General features: G+C 44.2%; 1 protein-coding gene across 6 annotated transcripts in view; it reads right to left on the bottom strand.

Moving 5' to 3' along the window:
- TENT5C (terminal nucleotidyltransferase 5C) overlaps positions 1-19,947 on the bottom strand; it is a 37,356-nt gene extending 17,409 nt beyond the window's left edge. For 4 of the 6 annotated variants that reach the window (XR_011325160.1, XR_011325158.1, XR_011325161.1 and 1 more), the window contains exons 1-3: positions 19,864-19,947; positions 15,564-17,094; positions 3,436-3,577 (exon numbers count right to left, since the gene is read on the bottom strand). Coding sequence is in view for 1 of the 6 variants with exons in the window: in XM_069785912.1 (XP_069642013.1) it covers positions 15,896-17,068 (1,173 nt within the window). In the remaining 5 variants the exon portion in view is untranslated. Of the gene's footprint in view, positions 1-3,435; positions 3,578-11,008; positions 17,095-19,863 lie in introns of those variants that run through there. The other 2 variants (XR_011325162.1, XM_069785912.1) reach the window with 2 other exon arrangements.
- Between the last annotated feature and the right edge of the window lie 436 nt (positions 19,948-20,383).

Below are 20,383 nucleotides of genomic sequence, written 5' to 3'. Positions count from 1 at the left end.
TTTCTGTGCAGCTGGCTGCTAAAGAGGATTTGCCTTGAGACTTTGCTTGTCTGTGCTTTTTGAGGAAGAAGCAGAGAAATCCTTGCAAGCCCATGCTGCAGGAACGACTGCTTCACAGTGAGTCTAGAGGTGAGCCTGAAGGGACACAAAATAAGAAGGTCTCGAAGAAAGGGACTTTACTGTGTGACTATTCCAATTTTCTTTTCTTTTCAGGTCTCCACCAAAAAAACTGGGATTAAAATACTTTCCTCTCTCATGCCAAAAGGCTAATTAATTGATATTTACGAGATTCTCACAGCGAAAGGATCTACATGAAATGGTATTAACCATTTGTGACTGAGGACCTGGTATACATGTGCCATAGCTGTGAGTAGGTGGATGCACAGTATTTGTGTAGGTGACAGGTACAAGAAAAGCCCTGAGAAGGTTGGAAATGAGCCCTCATCTTCCCTTCATACTTCCGACCACAGGAGAATGTGAGGATGACCTGCAAGCTCAGGAGAAGTTTCGTTACAAGGCAAAGTCTCCAACTCCAGTCCTTCCATTAGCTGTAGGCTGGTACTTGCTCGGTGACCAAAGCCCCAGCTTCAATCCCTTGCTGCCCGATCAGTGCTTTCTGTGAGCTCAAGAAGGAGGCTGTCTTCAGAAAGACTGGTGGGAAGAGGGCTTGGAGAATAAGGGCTCCCTATGGAGCCTTCCATTCCCACCGGGATCGCAAGGAACGCGGGCAGCTCAGCTTGCCAAACTCCCCATCTTCTCGCTCACTGGCTAACCATCCCAGCAGCATCTCCGCCTTATTTTTGTTTGCTGAGATTTCTCCATCAGGAGAAGAAGCCCTTAAGAGAGTGAATTAACTCGAGGATGTACGCAGCACCCAAACTTCCCCCCCTCCCCCCCAAAAAAACACCTTCCACACCCCATCCGTCTGACAACTTAGCTTTCTCGGGGTCCCCCCCGCCGCGGCCCCAACGGGGGCGGCCCGGGCGCTGTCCGCGGTGCTGAGCCCGCTGCCGCCACTCCCCAGGTCTTTGGGGGTCAAAAGGGAAGTGTTTGCTTCTTGGGTGAAGAGGGAGAAAAAAACCCCAACCAATCAATCAAGCCAAAAAAAACCCCAACCAAAACAAAACCCTAAAAAAACCCCAAACAACAATTGGAATTTAACATTGGAAAACGAGTTTGAGGCCTGACTTTCTCCACCCCGTAGCAGCTCAGGGGTATTTGTCATCTTCCAACCCTAAAGGTACAAAATTATTACGACCCAGGCCTCTGTGTACTTCATGATGTACTCAATCCATATTCTGAACCAAACTCCCCAGCCACGGAAGAAGAAGGCGCCTTGCCAAACTTTGCAGCAGCCTGAAAAGCAGCGGGGGAAGCCTAGAGGTTAAGGAGTTTCAGAAAACCACTTCTGTAAGGATACATAGCTAATTGCCCTTACAGCTTTCAACAAGCCAGCTTCTTCACAGACATTCACCATTAAGAGTCCCTCCAGGCCTCTCTCTGACCTGGAATTAACACAATTCATAAAATGAGACTCATGTCAGGGGTGGGCCACTTATCGCTGATCCAGACAGGCACATACAGCTGCTGAACAGGGGTGTGATATGTATAAAAGGTGGCAGGCAGTAATAGAAAATGACTCAGGGATTCACCCCAAAGAACACCACAGGCATGCACAAGTAGAATGAGCCACTGGTCATTCATTGAGGCAATTAATCAGAAGCAAAATCAGAGGGGAATGACTTATCTGAGCCTAAAAATGGGCTTTTAAATGGCTGCCTCTCTTCTCCCTCTTACCTGTAGAGCCCATGTTTCTCCAAAATGAGAAACTGAAAACCAAAGTTTTCCTTCTTAGCAATATTTATTTAGGGTGAGATGAACTGGGTTTGGAGATAGCAGGAACTGTTTTAGAAACTTCAGGGTATAAAGTTTATTGGCTAAGTTGGGCGGGACTTAAATCACAGGACACTGTAGGAGAACTCCTACAGCCAAGTGAAGCTGCTGAAGGGTTCTCAGAGCTGACACCAGGCTTCCTGTTGTCAGCCACATGGTGTGCATGATCTCAAATTTGGGTGGGTTTACTGGACTGTTCCTGAGTGCTAACAGGGGCTGGATGGGGGCTTATGTGGTTGCTAGCTAAGTCTAGAGAAGGCCAGTTGTAGCTACTGAACCCCTTATGCTGGTGACACAAGATGAAGTGGCATGTCGTGTATCATCTCTCCTTAACTCAGTTCCAGATCCTCTCATGGGTGACTGAAGCAAGTGGGAAGTGCTCTGCTGCGCTCCAGTTGCAGAAACACACTGCAGCAAATGAACCTGATACCTGCAGCTGCTGATCCAAGTCTGTATCACTCCGTGCTCTGCAGTGACGCAGGAAGCTCATCACCCCTGCCCACAGCCAAAACAACACCTTCAAGAAGCCCATGGCAGACAAAAAAAATGGAAATCTTTACAATTCTTCTCTTTTAAAGTCAGTATGATGCTTCCCCTTGGACCTCACTTTATATTCAAAAGCTTATGGGAAAGAGTATCCCATTCACTTCACGTGCCAGGACCGCTCCCTCACATGTAGAAAGCATTTCTTCCACTAACCTGTAAAACTGGAGTCAGAGATGAGGGTTTATGTGGTTCTTCCTAGATCCCCTCTTACAATATTGGAATAGAGGCCGTATGTTTTCATTCTCCTGGAATTCACCCAGTATTTCAAGATTTAACGTTAATATCGGCAGACCAGAATGCTCTCCAGCCAACTCCTCTCCCAAGTTGCTGTTTTCTAATAATTTTCCCCTCTTGCTAATGGGGTCAAGAGTAGTTTGTCATCTCAGCAGAACACCCTCCCTTCCAAACATTCATCAGAAAAAATTATTCCATCTTTCTGAATCTTTATTAACAGACATACTTCCAAAAAAAAAAAGGGTGTATGCCTCAGCGCAGTAATTTTTTTTCCAAAAAATGAAACACTTTCCCATTATCTTTAAGGAAAATGAACCTAGTTGGTTTTCCACATCCCCTCCCTACAGTTTTTTGTACTTCAGAAGTCTAATTTGCATCAAATGCCACCTATTACTGCCTTTTTCCCCATAGCTAATATCTTGCATATCTGCTTCTACTTGCTGCCTTCATTGTAGTTCAGTACCATGGCTTTTAGCTAAAGCTATCATCTCCCTTGAACGTGGAAATAGAGCTTTTTGGCTATCTCATATATTCTTTCTAAAGAACTTTCCCCATTTGAAAATGTATTTTTCCTCCACAGTTTTTTTCCTATCTGTCTTGCTCAGAATTTCCTCCTGTTGGGATATTAGGCTTTTAGAGACACGCCACAACATATCAAACCGCTAGCAGGTACACCTTGTTTCATGTCCTAGAGGCTATTGCTTGGATAGTCCAAGACCAGCTTCCAGACCCCTGAACCCCTCCTGGCTGAACCAGTCTCACCTGTATGGTCACCAGCTGCTTCTCAGCACTGACTGGTTTTCTCCTTCTGGCTCCTGAATGTTTTGGAGTCATTTTGGAGTCTTTTTCACTTGGAAACAGCAGAGTCCTTGAAGTCTGTGGGGCTGACAATGACTTCACCCAACTGTGGACCAAAGATAATTGGAGAAAAATGGTTAAGAACATGGGTTAAACATGCTCAAAAGATGTGAATCGTTCTCTGATAAAGCTGTGGTCTCTAAGTCAGACTTTTCCCCTAAACCCTCTGCTCCTGCCATTGCAGCAGGGCTTCCTGGCACATGCACAGACCTGGAAAAAAACAAAAGCCAAGACAAGTGGGTCATTCAGCTTTAGGGGAGAGTAGAAAACAGATGGTGCAAAGACTTCTCTTCCCTGCAGGAGACATCTCCACCCTACTCCCTGCAGACCTTTGGCTAGAAGGGTTGCTAACCCCCAGCTTGACATGGAACAGAGAAGGAAACTCAAGCAACCTGCAAGAACAGACCCATGTCATCATCACAAAAACAGAGTCACAAGAAAGGAAAAAATGCCTGCAGTGGGCTTGGAAGAAAATTCTTGGTATTTTTATCTGATTTCTGGCCATTTGGGATAAGACTCTCGACCCTTTTTAGTTGTCTGTGGTGTGGCAACCTGAGCCAGTTGCTCCAAGATTTCTTCATAGTCACTGGAGAGACATGGACATTTTTAGAGCCCAGTGATCTCACACTACAGCACAGCTTGTCAGGAGAGAGGACAGGGTTGAACAAAGGTTTCCAAGATATACTCCCAACAAACACCGTGTGCGCAGAAGCAGTCACATTCTCACAGCTTGCCCTGGTTCGCCTGACACAACAAACAACAGCTTTTCTCTTCCCCGAATCTCATGCCCCCCACACTGCCTTGACCTCAGCACCAGCCCCTTGTAGAGGCAATGCCACAAATATTAACCAGAGCCTGAGTTTGGATCCCAGCTAACCCAAAGCCAAAGCATCAACGAGCAAAAAAGCACCAGACAGGTTTTGCAGCCAGGCACCAATAACCCCTCGGGCTCAGGACAAAACGCCATGTGAAATGCTATTAGCAACTTATTTTAGGTGGCCGTATGTCAGGAACCCTTGGCCAAAATAAACCCCTAGGCTTGCTCCAATGCATCTTTTTTTAGAAAATAATTTATAAAAATGGTCTTTCATGAAAGAAAACTATTGTTGTGAGCTTGTGCAATATTTCACCATGATTTTTCAAAGAAAAAATTATCTTCAGTCTGGAGCATAGGAAGTAAAACGTTAGCCTGAATAACAGTCATACCTACATTTTGCTGTCCTTATCACCTACTAAAAGAATCTTCAGGTGATATCTGGGAGCCAGGCTACAACTGGCACCTACCCGAAGAAAAATTAAAATGGCCACTATATCATAAAAGTAAGATTTTAGCTCTTTAAAAATATTTTCAGTAATAAGTATCCTCTGAAAATTAAAACCAGCTCTTTAAATGTTTGTTTCCAACATTTATACAGTATTTACACCTTATTTTCTCAGTGCTTGAGTTCTCTGCTAACTCTATACTGTGAGAATGAAGATTTGGTTAAAGTCTAGGTAATCTGCCAGCACTGCGGCATGTCTGGATTCTCAAGAATCCATCGCTACGGAAATAAAAAGGAAATTAAACCACTGGAGAAATAAAAAAAGTATGTTAGGTTGCTATGGAGCCCGATTAAATTTGGAGGTAAAGTTTAACTTGCCGCTTAATTCACATCATTTGGAGGTAAGATTTAACCTGACACTTAATTCACATCATTATGCAGTGAATACGGCAGGAGATTGAAGGGCCCCATGCTGCTGCTCGGCGTTCAGCAGCACCCTGGGGTCCTTTCTGAAATGGCCCTTGCACAGAAATCCTCTCCGCAAGATGCAGAGTGGGCACCACCAGCCACCAGCTTCTAGATGGCTCTGGCCACCCGAATCTTAAACATGTTTCTGCAGGTTTCTCAGTCCTCTGATGTCATTTTTAAAAGTAGTGGCACTTCAATGGGTATAAAATTTAGGTCAGACTGTTTCAAACAGTTCCATGAGCCAGTGCTATTACACTGCAGCCTATTTGTGATATATTACAATGTAATATATATAGCAATGACCAGCCTCCTCTGAGATGGTCCCTCTTACAAATTAAACATTGTTTGTAATCTACGGAGTATGCCTGAAACAGCCTCAAGAACAGTCATCATAAAGAAACCAGGTTTAAATTGTTTTTCTGCAGTTTTTCTCTTATTCAAGTACAGACCAGGATAATGCATTATAACAGTACTACTGCTACTTTTCCATGAAGTCTGGGATCTGGAGGTTTTGTCAGCAGTGGACATAAACTCTCTGAATGAGTTGGTGTTACAATACTGCAAGTCAGTCAAAGGATCCCTGAGATGAACTGGAGACCCTTTCACTACTCATCTATTCTTTATTAGCAGTAAGTAAAATCAGTAATCAGATAGTAAGCACCTTCAAAGTAAAAGCTGCTGTTCTGGAATTAAAAGTCATAACTGCACAAGCAGTTTTACAGTTAAAGGCAAGACCACTTCTGTCAAATATCACATTGCTAGTTAATGAAATATTATTTATGAAAGAAATTTCCTTTTTTTTAACTAAATCCATGTTTTCAACTGGTACTTCAATTAAAACAAAAATTCAAGTCCTGGTCAAACGAAACATCCTAACCGTAGTTGCAATTATACCCATACAGTAATCTTTTCTTTCTAACCAGACAACAAAAATCTGGCTGAGAATCCTGAAGGCCAGAGTTCACACCATAACTGCTGAGGAGAGCCACGTGTGTAACATGCAATAACAGAACAGCACGTTTACCCCCATGCTTTTATATTGCAACTGAGTATTGCAAGTAGTTACGAATTCTCTGTGTAGAGCATCCTAAACATGGGCATAACACAGGCCCCCTGCAAGTTCTGCTGGCACACTGCTGCAGTTTTAAGTAAGTCAGACATGCCTGTGAGAAGACAGTACTTCAAAACTGCGGTTCTCCAGTTCAACTGTGGATTGTTTTTTAAACACCCGCATCCTTCTATTCAATTTCTGAAATGTCCCAGTACCATCCACCCCCGCTTCCCTTCCCACCCCATCAATAGGCAGGGCTTCCAAAATATCTACTCCTGGCCCTGCCAGCAAGTCCCTGTGTTACCAAAGTGTGCTGCTTCCCCTCTGCAGGGCTCATTTTTTTGGTCCGGGAAATGGCAGGAAATAGGAATCCTCCTTCTATCTCCACCACAGAGAAGTGCTGCAAGGAAGGAGGCTAAGCACCAATGTGAAGCAGGCACATACGTAGCTGGAATATTGCTCCACATTCAAAGTTTCCTCCGCTCCAAAACAGACGCCGTTTTTTTATGAGCAGCATTTCTCTGGAGTAACTCCATGAATTTGCTGCCAGAGGCTGAGCCCCATCTGTACGTGTCGCTCCCACCGATTGAGCAGGGCTGCAGAAACATACTCCAGCACAGCTGGGCTGCAGGACAGCCGTAACGCAGGAGCCGTAACCACTGGGGTCTGCCAGGCCATTAGCAAATCCCTCATAGCATCTGACAAACTCCCACCGGTGTCGCAGGGAATTCGGGTGGTGGGATTGATGGCAGGGGCTCTTCCCAAAACCTACTTACTTTCCCCTGGTCTTAAGAAAAGCTGCCCAGGAGGAGAAAGTGAATGGGAGCTCATGAGGTCTGGAGAGCTACATCAGTCCTGGCAAGTAGTCAGGGCTACACAACATTTGGGGAGCCCCACGTGAGCAGTAAAACACAGGCAGCCGATTGTGATGATTAACAGATGTGGTGGCAAGAGCAGAAACATGGAGCTCTTCACTTTGGTCATGTTGTGAACTCATGCCCCAGGGTTACTTGTCACTGCGGTGTTTTAGTCGTGGGGGTGCAGGGGAAAGGACTGAGGAACTGCTGTTAAGCATGGTGACAGAATATAAGCTTTCTCTGCTGTCTCTACCCTGTATTTGCAGGGGAAAAAAACACTCCCAAAATAGCCTGCGTCCAGTATCTTTGTGGACTTTGTGCTGACGCTGGCTTTAAACCACCTGCAGGTTTCAAAGTGCCCACAACAACCCTGTGTACTCTTCCGTATGCAAGAACAGCGCAAAACTGTGCACACTTCTGTCATCTCCAGGCGCTATGCAATACTTAAGTCAATAAGGTAGTAAATACTGAAGAAGATGAGTTACTGTGTCCATCAACATTGCGACTATTTGCCCATAGGAGTCAGACAAAATCTTTTTCTAATACCATCAAATGCAAAATACTACATCTGGAAACCAGGAGCACAGATGTTGTCAATACCAGATGGGAGAGGCTGCCTCTAGAAGCAGCAGATGGACTTTGAAATCACCGCGAATAACTGACTCGGCACAAGCACTTGGCATGCCATAATGCCACGGTAAAAACAGCAGGCACAGGTCATGGACACAAATATCAAGAGGTTGAGAAGCAACCTTAGTATTATTTGTTATCCATGGTAGGTAAAGCACCAGGCTAGCAACTGGTGCTGGTTCGTGAGATGTGCAGGAACCACAAAGTTACAGAAGAAAAGGTTTCCAGCTTCCAAATCCAATATATACAACATACAGCTTCAAGAGCTCATTTTCGACAGTTCATCCAAGAGCTGAAGGGGTTAGTGGAGAGCATGGGGCAGTCTGAGACTTTTCAGCTTTGTTGATAAGGATGCGGCAATCCACAGATCAAAGATGAAGTTCAAAAACCAATGTGGAAATGCAAATTAATTTCTCAGTAATGACCACAATCAAATATTAGAACAGGTTCTCCAAGTACACAATGAATTGCCATTACTGAGCACCTTTAGGGCAAGACTGAATAAATTTCCAAGAGGTACACAGAGATATAGCTTTCAAAGTTATTCAGATAAGCGATAGAGAGGGAGTGGAGAAGGGAATTGTTGCAGGTGGACAGTAGATTCTGAAGTGAGAAGAGCGTCCACAAAGAGACCAGCTTGTGGGAGTAATTCACATGTCCCACATCCAATATGCTCAGAAGACTTGCCTTGCTGCATGGGGACAGTGACTGAATCAGAAGTCTCACAGTTCAACCATTCTCTTGCAGGGAAGACAATTTTCCCTTTGCTTGTGGTGCAATCAGTATTCACTGATTTGCTGTTTTCTGAAGCAGATTTGCTACATGAGCAGGTGGAATAAAGTTAACACGTGTTGCAGGGGTGTAAGAGCACATGAACTGCCTGGTTATGTCATTCACATGCTAAAACACAGACCAAAACACAGACCACAATCAACTACGTAACATCAGAAGGGAAATTTTCCAGCTTTGACAGTGAGACCACCTCTACAGCACCAAATTGTCACTTGCCTGCTGGGAATACACAGGGATGGATTATTTCCCCAAAGCAGTTCAGGCCTTGGAGATTTGTTTGAAGTCTCCTGAAGTATGCAGGCTAGCTATAGGGGTTTATCAGTGACGAGAGGATTATTGCTACAGATAAGATTAGACTGGCCAGCTTCCTCGTGCTCTGTCTTGGCCGGACCTCTGCAAGAGGTTGCACTTCTCCATTCTCCAAACAGTGAGGTGGCATGGACTGTCCCCTTCTCTACTTATGGGCGATGAAGACTCAGCACAGCATTTTGTGGGATCAGCCAGCCTAGGGAACTAGTTCCTACTGGTTTACTAAACCACCCAGCCGAGAGTCAATGTGATAACACTGAAGTAGGCAGTATAGCTTTCCTTAACATACATGTGAACTACCAGTTTAGGATCCAGCAGCTGCTTTGCACACAGTTCTTGGCAAGACTCTCTTTTTCCAGCATGATGACTCAACTCTTTCCTACTAGGAAAATTACTAAGGTTTGGCAGGTTAACTATTCCCTTCGCCGGGCAGTCTTGCCTATAGGATATGGAGCTCATCTTTTTCTCGTTGAGACAAAGCAGAACAGATTACAGCACTGCTACTGCAGCAAAACATGACCACTATGTCTAACACCCACACTCAAGTGGCATATTACACACTTTGATATATCTCCCTTTTAAGTCATTGGATAAATACAAACCCTATTTTATTGCTGAAAATAGCAACTTCAGGTATCTAGGGTATTAGTGTACTAAATCAGTAGTGAGCAATGTTCAAAAACAGGAGGCATCCAAAGAAAATCTCTGTTTCTCTCACAGGAGCATCTATTCTGTCTCTGTAAGGGCGCATTGAATACTCCAATTTAAAAAATACTAAATATTCCATATTCCATCATGGAAGAAAGGAGGGAAATAAGCACATCTGCCAGAACAATGGCAACAATTTAGAGTACTATTTGTCTAACGCCTCTCACTCCCCCATCACAAGACTGAGGTCATCTTGCACAGCATGGATAAGGACACTTACAAATGTATTTTCACTAACAACACGACAACAATAGAGCAAGAACATCTTTCTTCTTTAGTTCCTCTCAGTTCTTACCATTATCGAAGTTCCTTATGGAACTGAAAGAGTACCTAAAGCCCCTTGCTTAAGCATAGCTATTTTGCTGTTTCAGTATCAGACCCTGCAAATCTAAGTCTGGTATTCTAGAAACTTAAGGATGTTGCCCAAAATAACTCAGAAGCTTTTATGAGGAGATACACTGAGGAGTTGGGGTAAGGGAGTTTCAGGTGACAAGCAGATGGTTTATGTTGCCCAGCCACATTATCAGTTGTCCATTTAAGTTCAGAGGGAAGCAATTACATCTTGAAAGGGGACTACACAAGCTTCATGATTACTTCCATGGGATCACACTGCCTCTGCTAATCTCCACAGAAGTTTCCACTGCAGGTGTTACAAGGTCCTGAAGGCTGGAATACCTCCAGCATTACTGAACTGAGAGTCTAGAGCTTGTCTGGGCTCTAGAGGGGATTAGAAGAAAGCACGCTTTTTACAGTCTATTTATTTTTGATCCTAGAGCAGGAGGAACAGCAAGTAGACTGCCACATGCCCCTAGCTTTTATTTAGCTTTGGCCTGCTCAACCCCCATTGACCATTGGTATGCAGAAGCATCCACTTTTAGGACAGAGTGAAAGCACAAAGACTCTCAACCTGTAAATAACTTGAAGAGCAATTGCTGACTTTGTTTCTCACCTCCTTGTCTCATGAGCAGAGGTATGCAGGGGCCCCTGATTTGGAGTAGCATATAAAATGGAGTGCATCACAGAATGGACTGGCAGGCTCTAGCTTAGACCAGACACTATCTAACAGGCCTAGGACTGTGCCTCAACATGTTTTAAAGTCGAGACCAGATAATGGTAAGAGAGGGCAAAACCAGTTCTTTAGAAACTCACAGTAATGTAAATGAAAGAGGAATCATGTCTCACTTAACTGACTAATCTTCAGTAAGTTGAGGCAGATGTGTACATTCGGGGGGGGGGGGGGAAGGGGAAGAAGTACCTTGAACAACATCTAAACCCAAGCATTACTGTGTACCCCATCACTATTTCTCCCCCCGCCCCGTGTATCTACACACACATTGGCCAATAAGCTCCACAAATACTTTGTCAGCACTATTTAGATGTAAGAATTACTTGAGGCAAGCAATGTTTAGCATAAGTTTATTTGCACAAGAATTTCAGAATCATTAAGGTCTAAAACCCAGTTTCAAAGAATGACAAGTGAACACCACAGTGCAGAACAGTAGACAACGTTCTGTGACCAATTTCACATTTGGGCTCATCACAACTCCAAATATTTCTAGTACCTTGTTTTGCCAGCTTAAAAAAAAAAAAAAAAAAAAAGACTCACTTCTTCCAAAGAGGTACGAGACAGATTTTCTAAGAGCTGACTTCTTTTAATAGTAAAAAATTATATACGAGATAAACAGAGAAAAAAAGGCCTTCTAAATTTCAAAAGAAAGTGCAATTTTAATCAGAAAGAGAGAAGCCCAATCCAGACACTTCAGTGAGCAGCCTTCTCTTCCAATACAAGTGAGAAAAACCAGAGTGCTCCAACCACTCCCCCCCAGACTTCTACAACCATAGCCACACATCCCACCTTATAACTACTTTCATTGAAATTAAAGAACATATATGAAATACACTTCACCATATTCAACAAATGGTTAAGACCATGCAAAGTAGATGCAAAGGCTAGAAGTATTACTATCCATTTGGGTCTCCCAATGCCCAAATTAAACCAAGTTGCCAGTGACTGTGGCTAACTTATTGCTGTGCCTAACAACTATGGCACCCTGATTGAATGAGTTGAGTGAGAGGGTGAGTAAACAAGTACCATTGGTACCCTGACAGCTTAGAATTGAAGCAATTTGTCCAAGTTCTCTTCTAAGAGGCCTTTTCCCAAGCACTCATATAGTGATAAGCAGAGATCACTACCAACATCAGCAGTTATTCTAGTGATCAGAAATCCACAAAGCCTAGGCACAAAAGCATACCATATGCTTAACCTCAGAACTCACTCCCAAAATATGGGTCTTTAAGTCTCAATAAAAAGCTTTAGGTATTTGGACTAGATTTAAATACTACCTACTGCTTTGTAGACAAGATTATTAATGTTAAAGTGTGAAGACCTTTTGAAAAATGGTTACTCAAAAGCAAGCAGTAGTCTTCAACCTCCAGCTTAGTGATTGACTGAACTAGCTGAGGACAAACACAGCAACAATTAAATCTTGAGCTGAGGGAGCATGAAGTATGCTTTACCTTACAACTTCTCAGAGTGACCATGGATCAGCATAGGGATTTTTACCAAACTGAGTAAAACCCAGTCTACTACTAGGTCTCCTTGGTAGCATCTTTATCAAATTTAAAAAAAAAAAATCTATCTTACAATGAGGAAGTCACACTAATAAACTCTAAGTCAAGTGGGACTTGGCAATAAATATTGACAACAGATGCCTAACCTCAGACTGGCTTAGCCCAGCTGAGCTTATAAGCTACAGGAAGAAAACAGCTATTCTAAACCACAGAGCCTGGTTTACTAGAAGCCTAGTCCTGAGGAATGATGCACTGATACAAGACTTGCAGTTCAGTGTTACTGCAGCTTTGTTTTGATGCCACTGCCCAGAGGGAATGTGCTAAGGTAATAGTCTGAAGTATAGTAGTCTTTCTCTAACCTCCATTCGACACACAAGTGAGCAACAGAGGATAGAGCAGGTTTGCAGAGGCATCATTATGTACTGAAGGGAGACTGAATCAAGCAGGCACCCTACACTTGGCCTAGGGTCATCACTTTTAACTTTTACCTAGCGCTCATTCTCCTGTTACTCCTTGCTACAGGGGCCACCATACACCTGAACTTGAACCAGCTAGCACACACCAAATTAAGCCACTGCCACATGCAACATCAGGCTGCTAGGACAACTTGGAACAGAAAGGGGTAGGCTGCTTGCAACACAGTTATGAAAAGCTACTGAGTATTCCAGCTTTACCTGCCAAGCCAGGATTATTTTGAAGGCAATGAGACGAACAGTGTCCCAGCAATCCCTTATACAGTAGGGCCAATGCAGTAGATAGTGGGCAGCTTCAGGATACAGTTAACTATTCAAGAGCTTCACATCCAGCATCCAGGCTACAAAGCATTAATATTTCTCATATGCCAGAGCAACTTAAGAGCCAGGCAGGGAAGTCAACAGTCCTGCAAAGCTTAAACCCAGGAAGTCAGCTGTTCAGAGAGCAGCCATTCAACATAAAGCTTCCTTAGAGGCCTCAGCAACAGGTTACCTTAGCAAAAGCACAATATTTATGGCAGGAAGCTTAAATTCTCCATAGCTCTATCTCAGCAGGAATCCATCAGAGCTTTCTTTCTAGCACTTCCTTTTCCAACAGATACACCTGGCCTGATGTTCAGCAGCCAAGGCATTCAAAGACTAGTAAAACATAAGTCTGTTTATTTCAAGCTTGCGAGGACTCCTCCTGAGCATCTGACTACTACTTCCACATGAGCTGACGCACAGGAACAGCTTCTAAAGATCAGCCATGAGATCGCATAAGATTGATACATGAGTCTAAGCTATTTGATATGCAAATCAAACAATGTCCCTCTAGGCAATGCTTTACTTCTGCAGTGGGTATAGCTTAGATTGGCTTTAAAAACAGCTATTTAAGAGATGATAGCGGTTACAAACTCCTAAGCAAAAGACGTCCTTCTTTCTAGTGATACTCTATACTAGGCCAAGTATTGCCTTGCATGTGAAAGTCATTCTAGCAGTGAGCTTGCACTACATTTAACACACATGACAACACTGGCATTGTATTAGTTTTTAAAAAGCTTTCCAAACAGTCAAAGTCTTGGGTGAGAGATGCCTTGTCTGTAAGCTACATCAAGTCCAAGCCACAGTTAGTGAAAAAGGCTAGGTTCACTTTCAAGTTTAGCTACTTTGGCTGACTACACAGAAAGCCTTTAATGAAAAAACACAACAGAAGACACCAAATTATTTGTCTATTTGCTATTAAAGTTGTTTACAAGACTGTTCAAAAAATTAAGCTAAAGCATACTGGGCTACAGTCTGCTTTCTACATTGTATCCCTCCCTGCCTTCCTAAGCTAAACAAAGAAGTCTGAACAAAAGAGTCGCCTCACTGCTTTATTGAGACAGTCTTTATGAAGTAGTTATAAGAAGTGAGAGAACTTGCAATATTACTAGAAGGTTTTGGTCCTAAGAGGAACATGCAGGTTTTTTACTGCCATTTAAGTGCTGTACTGCTATTGTTTTCTGCCTTAAACAGCAACCATATATTGGTGTTTCACCTGCTTTCTGCTTTACCTTCTAAGCTTAAATCATTTGTTTGATCAGGCACTTTGGTCTCACAAGCTTGCAGAGACAGCTGGAAGTCATAAAAAAGGTTTAGCAAACAAGTATTCTTAAACATTGCACCAGTACATATTAAATAGCTCTAAGATTTGCCTCTCTAGTCTACTTCTCTGGTTAAGCAAAGGAAACTCAAGATCATTTGCCATATGTATTTTACTATTGCAATTCAGTGAAAATCATCCAGTTAATATGCCAGTTTCTAATACCGCTATATACATAACTGGGGAATTTTTAACCTTCCCTATAAAGCACAGGAGTTTCAAAGCAGCAAGTTCAGCACAGACCCTTTAGGAAGGTCAGCCCCCTACACCTCCAAGGGAGTACATACTCTTCCAGAGGCTATTCTGAAAACAGGGGCAGACTTTCACCACATACAGCCTCTGTGGAGAGCTCTGCTTAGGGTTTATATACCTCTTCAAGTGAGGGTTCAGACCAGTAAAGAGGAAGAATTTGACTCTAACCACTCAGAATACCATCTCATACAGTGACCAGGTGATAGTGATACGCCAGTAAGCTCAAACCCTTAAGTGGTGACAGAAAGACAAGCCTTCAGGACCTGCCTGAAGTTGTACAAGAAATTAATTTTAGGAGGCACTTTAGGAATTCATACCGTGGCAGGAGTGCACATCATGCTGCAACTTACAGTGGTTCGGGATTTATTTGGGTTTGGGGGTTTTTTTGCTTGCTGTGGACCTGTGAGGAAGAAAGTTGGACCAAACCTCAGTGTAATAGCGGCACTACTTTCCAACTGTGCCAAAAATGGTTCTGAAAGATGCAGTCAGAAAGGCTTTATCTTGAACCTGGACTTAACTGTATTTTTCCATCCTAACTATTCCAACTGTGGTTCCAATTCTACTTAAGGCTTCAATTCCTCATTTCAAGGACTTTTCATATTAGCAAGTTTTAGATCATGCTTTGGTACCTGTTTAGAGATGCCACCTTCCAAATTTTTGCACTCAAGAAAAATTTAGCCAGTTTATGCTTTAGAGATAGACTAATTAATCCATCTTCAACTTCCAAGAAATTAATCTTGAACTTGAGGCAGGACCATATATCCCTAGGTACTACAGGAAACAACATTTAGGCCCTCTACAAGACAGACAGTATCCATACAGTTACCAGCTCTAAACAGCCAGAAAGTAGAAGCAGCCCAAGCATGACATGAGCCCACTCTTGCACAATTAGTTCAATAGAAGGTTGGCTAGAACTTGAACTGAGGAAGTGTGGAGTAATAAGGTTAGGCAATAGAAAGCAGAGTTTTCCTGCTATTCCAGGAGTGGCTTCTGCTCTGCTCAAGACATTTTGCAGTTTTTCCTCTAATAACTAACCTAGTTTACTGAATACTCCACTTGGATCACATGTTAATAGCCACTTCCAGAACTAGTACCGAGTTTTGTAACTACTCCTCTTAACATTTAGCTGCTGGTTCTCTTCTCCCAGTGAAGAGGTAATAAGGCTTCTTGGCATTTGTAGAGATATACCGAAAGGTTCATAGCAGGTCACCTGGTTGCATATTCCTACTGCACACCAGGAAATGGACAGTCCAACACAATCATGTTTCCATTCAAAAGCCTCCAGCTGACAGTTATTACTTGTCTATATATACACTCAGCATCTTGGCATTCAGTAGCCTTCACTCAAGAACACTCAAGTGAAACGATCAATTGCAAGGCAACCAAGTGGGGTAGGACTGGCTGTATGGCACAGGAGCATTTGCAAGATAGTAGTTGCTGAAGTTTACATCACTAACATAAGGTGCTGGCTGGTAGTAACAGGTAACAGTAGTGGCATTAGGGATGATGTTTTGTTCTGCCAGTACTTTGAGCGCTAGCAGAGAAATCAAGTTGAGAGTCTGCCTTCGCTCATGTCCCATGAGACAGACTGTGCTCTCATTCACCACCCTGCGCAGAATCATGAGGTAGTCATATTTGCTCCTCTCTTCTTTGGAGAAGTGGTTCTGGAGGTAGGTCTCTAGTTTGCGCTGCTGATCCAGGATGTCTGGGAAGTCTATGAAGAATCGGGAGCACATGTAGCGCTCTAATGTTTTGATCTCATCCTTATCCATGGGCCTGAAGTCTCGTACTAAGAGGTTACTATACTTCAGAAGCCCACCACCTCGGATCTCTTCAGGATTTTTGGTAGCTATCAGCTTGTTCTGGAGGTGATCAAAAGCTGCTTCAAAGTCTCCATACATGCTCTCCCCAATCACAGTTGGATGGAAGTGCTCCGACATCGGGGTTGCTGAGTAGTCATAGTAGAAGAGCAGGGAGTCCAGTATGATTTGGAAGGAGTCCACGCTGAACTCAAACTGCCGCCGTATACAGTCTACAAACTTCAGCTCCACATTTCTGCCATGTTTGTTGGAAAGTGATATCAAGCTCCAGCGGTCGGACTCTGTGTACACTTTGACTAGCTTCTGGATGTAGGCTTCCTTCAGGGTTACTGGACTGATTTTTAGCTTGCTTACTCCTTCTGGCAAGAAATTCAAGAGTGATCGCAACACGACGTCTCGAACTAACTGAAACTCTGCCTCACTTGGAAGAGAAACTTGAAAAATGAGATCCAGGTCTTTGCATCCCAGCCCATTATCCTTGACCAGGACATGACCAGCTGCAGAGCCATTCAGTCGGACATCCTGTACCACAATGCCTGCTTCACTCAGCCTACTCCGAACAGTCTGAACAATGTCCTTCAGAGTTATCTTCAGTGTTGGGAAGTTACCTCGTCCATGGATTGGAACTACCTCTGTAAGAACCTCATGCAGACGGCTGACCTGCTCCCAGTTCAGTACACTGCATGACATGCAGTCTGTGTTACTTCCTTTGCCTGCCATCTTAAGGTGTTTCTTCTCCAAAGAAACTGTAAGGAGGTGGAATAAAAAAAAAGAAAAAGACAAGTCAGACTTTCTGTTTGTGCTTCCTAGATATATCCTATGCTCTACTTTTCAGTCTACACACACAGACACAAACTAGAAAGAAATAATTCTATGTAAAAATGATTATCAAGAAGGCTTTCACCTGAAATGATGCTCAGCTTCTCTGTTGGTGCAGGCACAAAATTTTACTTGTCATTGTCCTTTTTTTGGTGAGGTAAAGTGCTTCAGCAAAGCAGTTTGTGTCAAAGGGAAATTATCAACAAAGATGACACAAGCTTTACCCAAATTTAATATCATCTGCAGCACCAGCCAATGCCAGAGGAGCTATAAGTGCAAAGTACTTCTGAAAGTTAAGCTTTGAACTTTTTTCATTATACATAAAGCTCAAACTGCTCTCTCCAACTAACACAATAGTTGAAGACACTCAGGTGTTAGTTTCAGGGCCGAGATATCCAATCCACTGAAAGCACTTTAATTACACTAGAGACATAAGATTTCTGCCTTTTCATGAGTTTTTCCTTTCTTAACCATCCAGCATCTACCACTCATGGGATAAGGGCCAAGTACACCTTGTTCCTGCAAAAAGCTACAGCACTTCAGCATCCCAGACAGAATTTCAGCTACAAAGTCAGATAACACCACTATTCAATGTGTGCTCCAGTCTTCATAAGCAACTCTTTACTCTTCTTCAGATACCCTGCATAATCAAGCTACCTTTTTGGAAAGATTCATGCTTGTCCCAGCCTTTTGCTCATTAGTGGAGGGCAAATGAGCTTTTAAGAGCTGGCATACACTCAGATGAGGTTAAGGCAGACATCATGTTAGCGTTGCACTTTAACACTAAGGACTTAAGAACTTCACTGACAAGACCTGTCACAGCCTTGTCTGAACTTTTGCACTTTTTAAGGAGTCTTGTCACAGTTGAGCAGATCACTTTTGTGCTTAAGTGGCTTGTGTTCTGAAGTATGCAGATACTTACATATGTTCTACAGTAACACAACTCCAAGCAGTATTAATACACTTTTCTCTTTTTAAGTGTTCCAGGTTTCTATTGTGGCCAGGTGCTTCCTGACAGCTACAGACTAATTGAGGCCTCACCTTCTGCCCCAAGTACTTGTGAAGACTGCAGCTGCCAAGGTCAGGTCAGACTAGTCAGACTTAAGGTAGTTAACTCTTGCCTACCAGGAATTGTTTAAAACCCAACCATGTCGTTTCCTAACATGCATCAACATAGTGCAGGATCTTTCAGCAAGATTCAAAAAGCAGCTATTGTCATTTCATGCCTGTCCTCTTCCAGCTTTTAATTTTTGAACTGCTCATTTGATCTGTCACCTCCTCCACAGAAGAGAGTCAAATCCTAGATAAAATATACAGTTAAGGTAAAAATGCTCCTGGGGAAGCAATGTCTGCCCTTGAGCATGAGCTGCTGCATTACAGGCTCTGCTGCTGTGGGTCACATCAGCTCCAGCAGGCACAAAACAAACCTGTGATTCACAAGATCATTAGTCCAGGACAAATCAAGGGGTTCTTCAAACTCAACCCTTAAGGCTGCAAAGCAGCATAAACCCAGAGGCATCAAGCCTGCCAGCAGCTGCCCTCAGGTACTTCAAGCACATTAAAGTGCATTTTCATCTTAAACCCACTGTATTTTCATTAAATCCTTCAGATCACTAAAAAACACAAGAGTCTTCCATGACTTCTAGCTAAAGCTGCAAGTGCTTTCAGCTACTACCTCTGAAAGCATTCCCTCTCCTCCTTCCCGTCTGTAGCCTTCTTAGCAGCTAAGACAACAGACAGCCCACCCAGCGACCAGAAAGGACTCAGAGCAGCGCTTCCCACGCCACCACACACACTTGGTTCTGCTTCGTGGTCCTCACCTAGGAGGATAACATGCATTGTTGCCCTTGTGGGGGGAAGATGAAGTATTTCATTTCTAGTTCAGCAGAGAGTTTAATTCTCAGGCTGTCAACCTATGAAGCCTCCCACCCCCAAACCGCTCCCATGTTTGCCTACTCCGCAAGATTTATGTTAGTGACAGCAGGATCTTAGCAACTTTAATGTATTTGGGACACTAGCAGTTCACATGCTTCTTGTTTCACTGCCAACACTTTCCATCACAAGAAGATCTGATACCTGAAGATGCTCATTCACTGGGAAGAAAACAATTCTGAAGCCAAGACAGGCACTACCTATAGTTAATACCAAGCGTAAAGAGTATTGTAGCTTCACTTGGATGCAGACCTCAAATTAGAGGCACTAGGAGGGAGGACAACACGCCTTCACCTTTGTCATGATGAAGTACATTACCCTGCAGCAGCAGTTTTTCCCCTAGGAGACCTGTAATTTGACACAACACCTAAAAAAATTTAGGGGGCCTTGCCTGCAGCAAGCAGTAGCCCTGTGACACTGCAAGTTACAAGTGTCTTGTGTCGTGTCCCCCCCCAAATCCCAGCAGCACCGCAGGCGGGAAGGTCCGTCTTCCCTTACAAGACGTTTTCTCTCGAGAGGAGACCTGAGGGTGCTCCGCTGCGTTCACCGCAGAACCCGCAACTCACCTGAGCCGGGCGGACCTTGCCGTTTAAGCCGGTTTAAGTAATAATTTTTTTTTTTTTTAAAAAAAGCGTTACTCAAGCGCTTTGCCGCCAGGAGATTCCTCACATAAAATGACCCCGCCGGCTCTATCCCGCAGCGGAGAACCGAGCTTCACCCACACATACCCCCTCCACACACACACACAAGCCCCCGCGGCTTACCGGTCCTGTCACCTCAGCCGCACCGCAGCGCCGACCGCGCCAGCCTCCCTCTCTCTCCTCACACACACGCGCGCGCAACCCCCCTCCACCTCCCCTCGCCCGCCCTTTATCGCCCCGCCACCGCCCCGCCCCGCCCACTGCTCGCCGTGAGGTAACGGCGGGCGGGGCGGGAGGCGGCGGCGGCAGCAACGGCCGCCTCAGGAACGGTCGCCTCAGGAACGATGGCGGCGGCGCTTTTCTCCCTCCTTCTCTCCCCCCCCGCCTCAGCGGAGCGAATGGGGGTGGGTTTGGCCGCCTTTTCGGGCTGTTCGGCCCGGGAGCCCGGCGGGGATCGGGGTGGGGAGAGGACGGGGGTGGCCGTGGAGCCCTCACACACACCGCCCCCTTCCCGCCTCCAGGGGTTCGCCCCGCAGCCCACCCCAAGATGGTGGCGAGGGGCACCCGAAGGGTCGCTTTCCATCCCCTCCCGCTCTATGTACGACTGCACACGGAGGGGAAAGCAATGGCCTAAACGTTTCAA

Source organism: Haliaeetus albicilla, chromosome 6, assembly GCF_947461875.1.
Source record: "Haliaeetus albicilla chromosome 6, bHalAlb1.1, whole genome shotgun sequence".
Taxonomy (NCBI): domain Eukaryota; kingdom Metazoa; phylum Chordata; class Aves; order Accipitriformes; family Accipitridae; genus Haliaeetus; species Haliaeetus albicilla.
The sequence above is the reverse complement of the archived record's forward strand: the minus strand, read 5'-3'. Positions and strand labels throughout refer to the sequence as shown.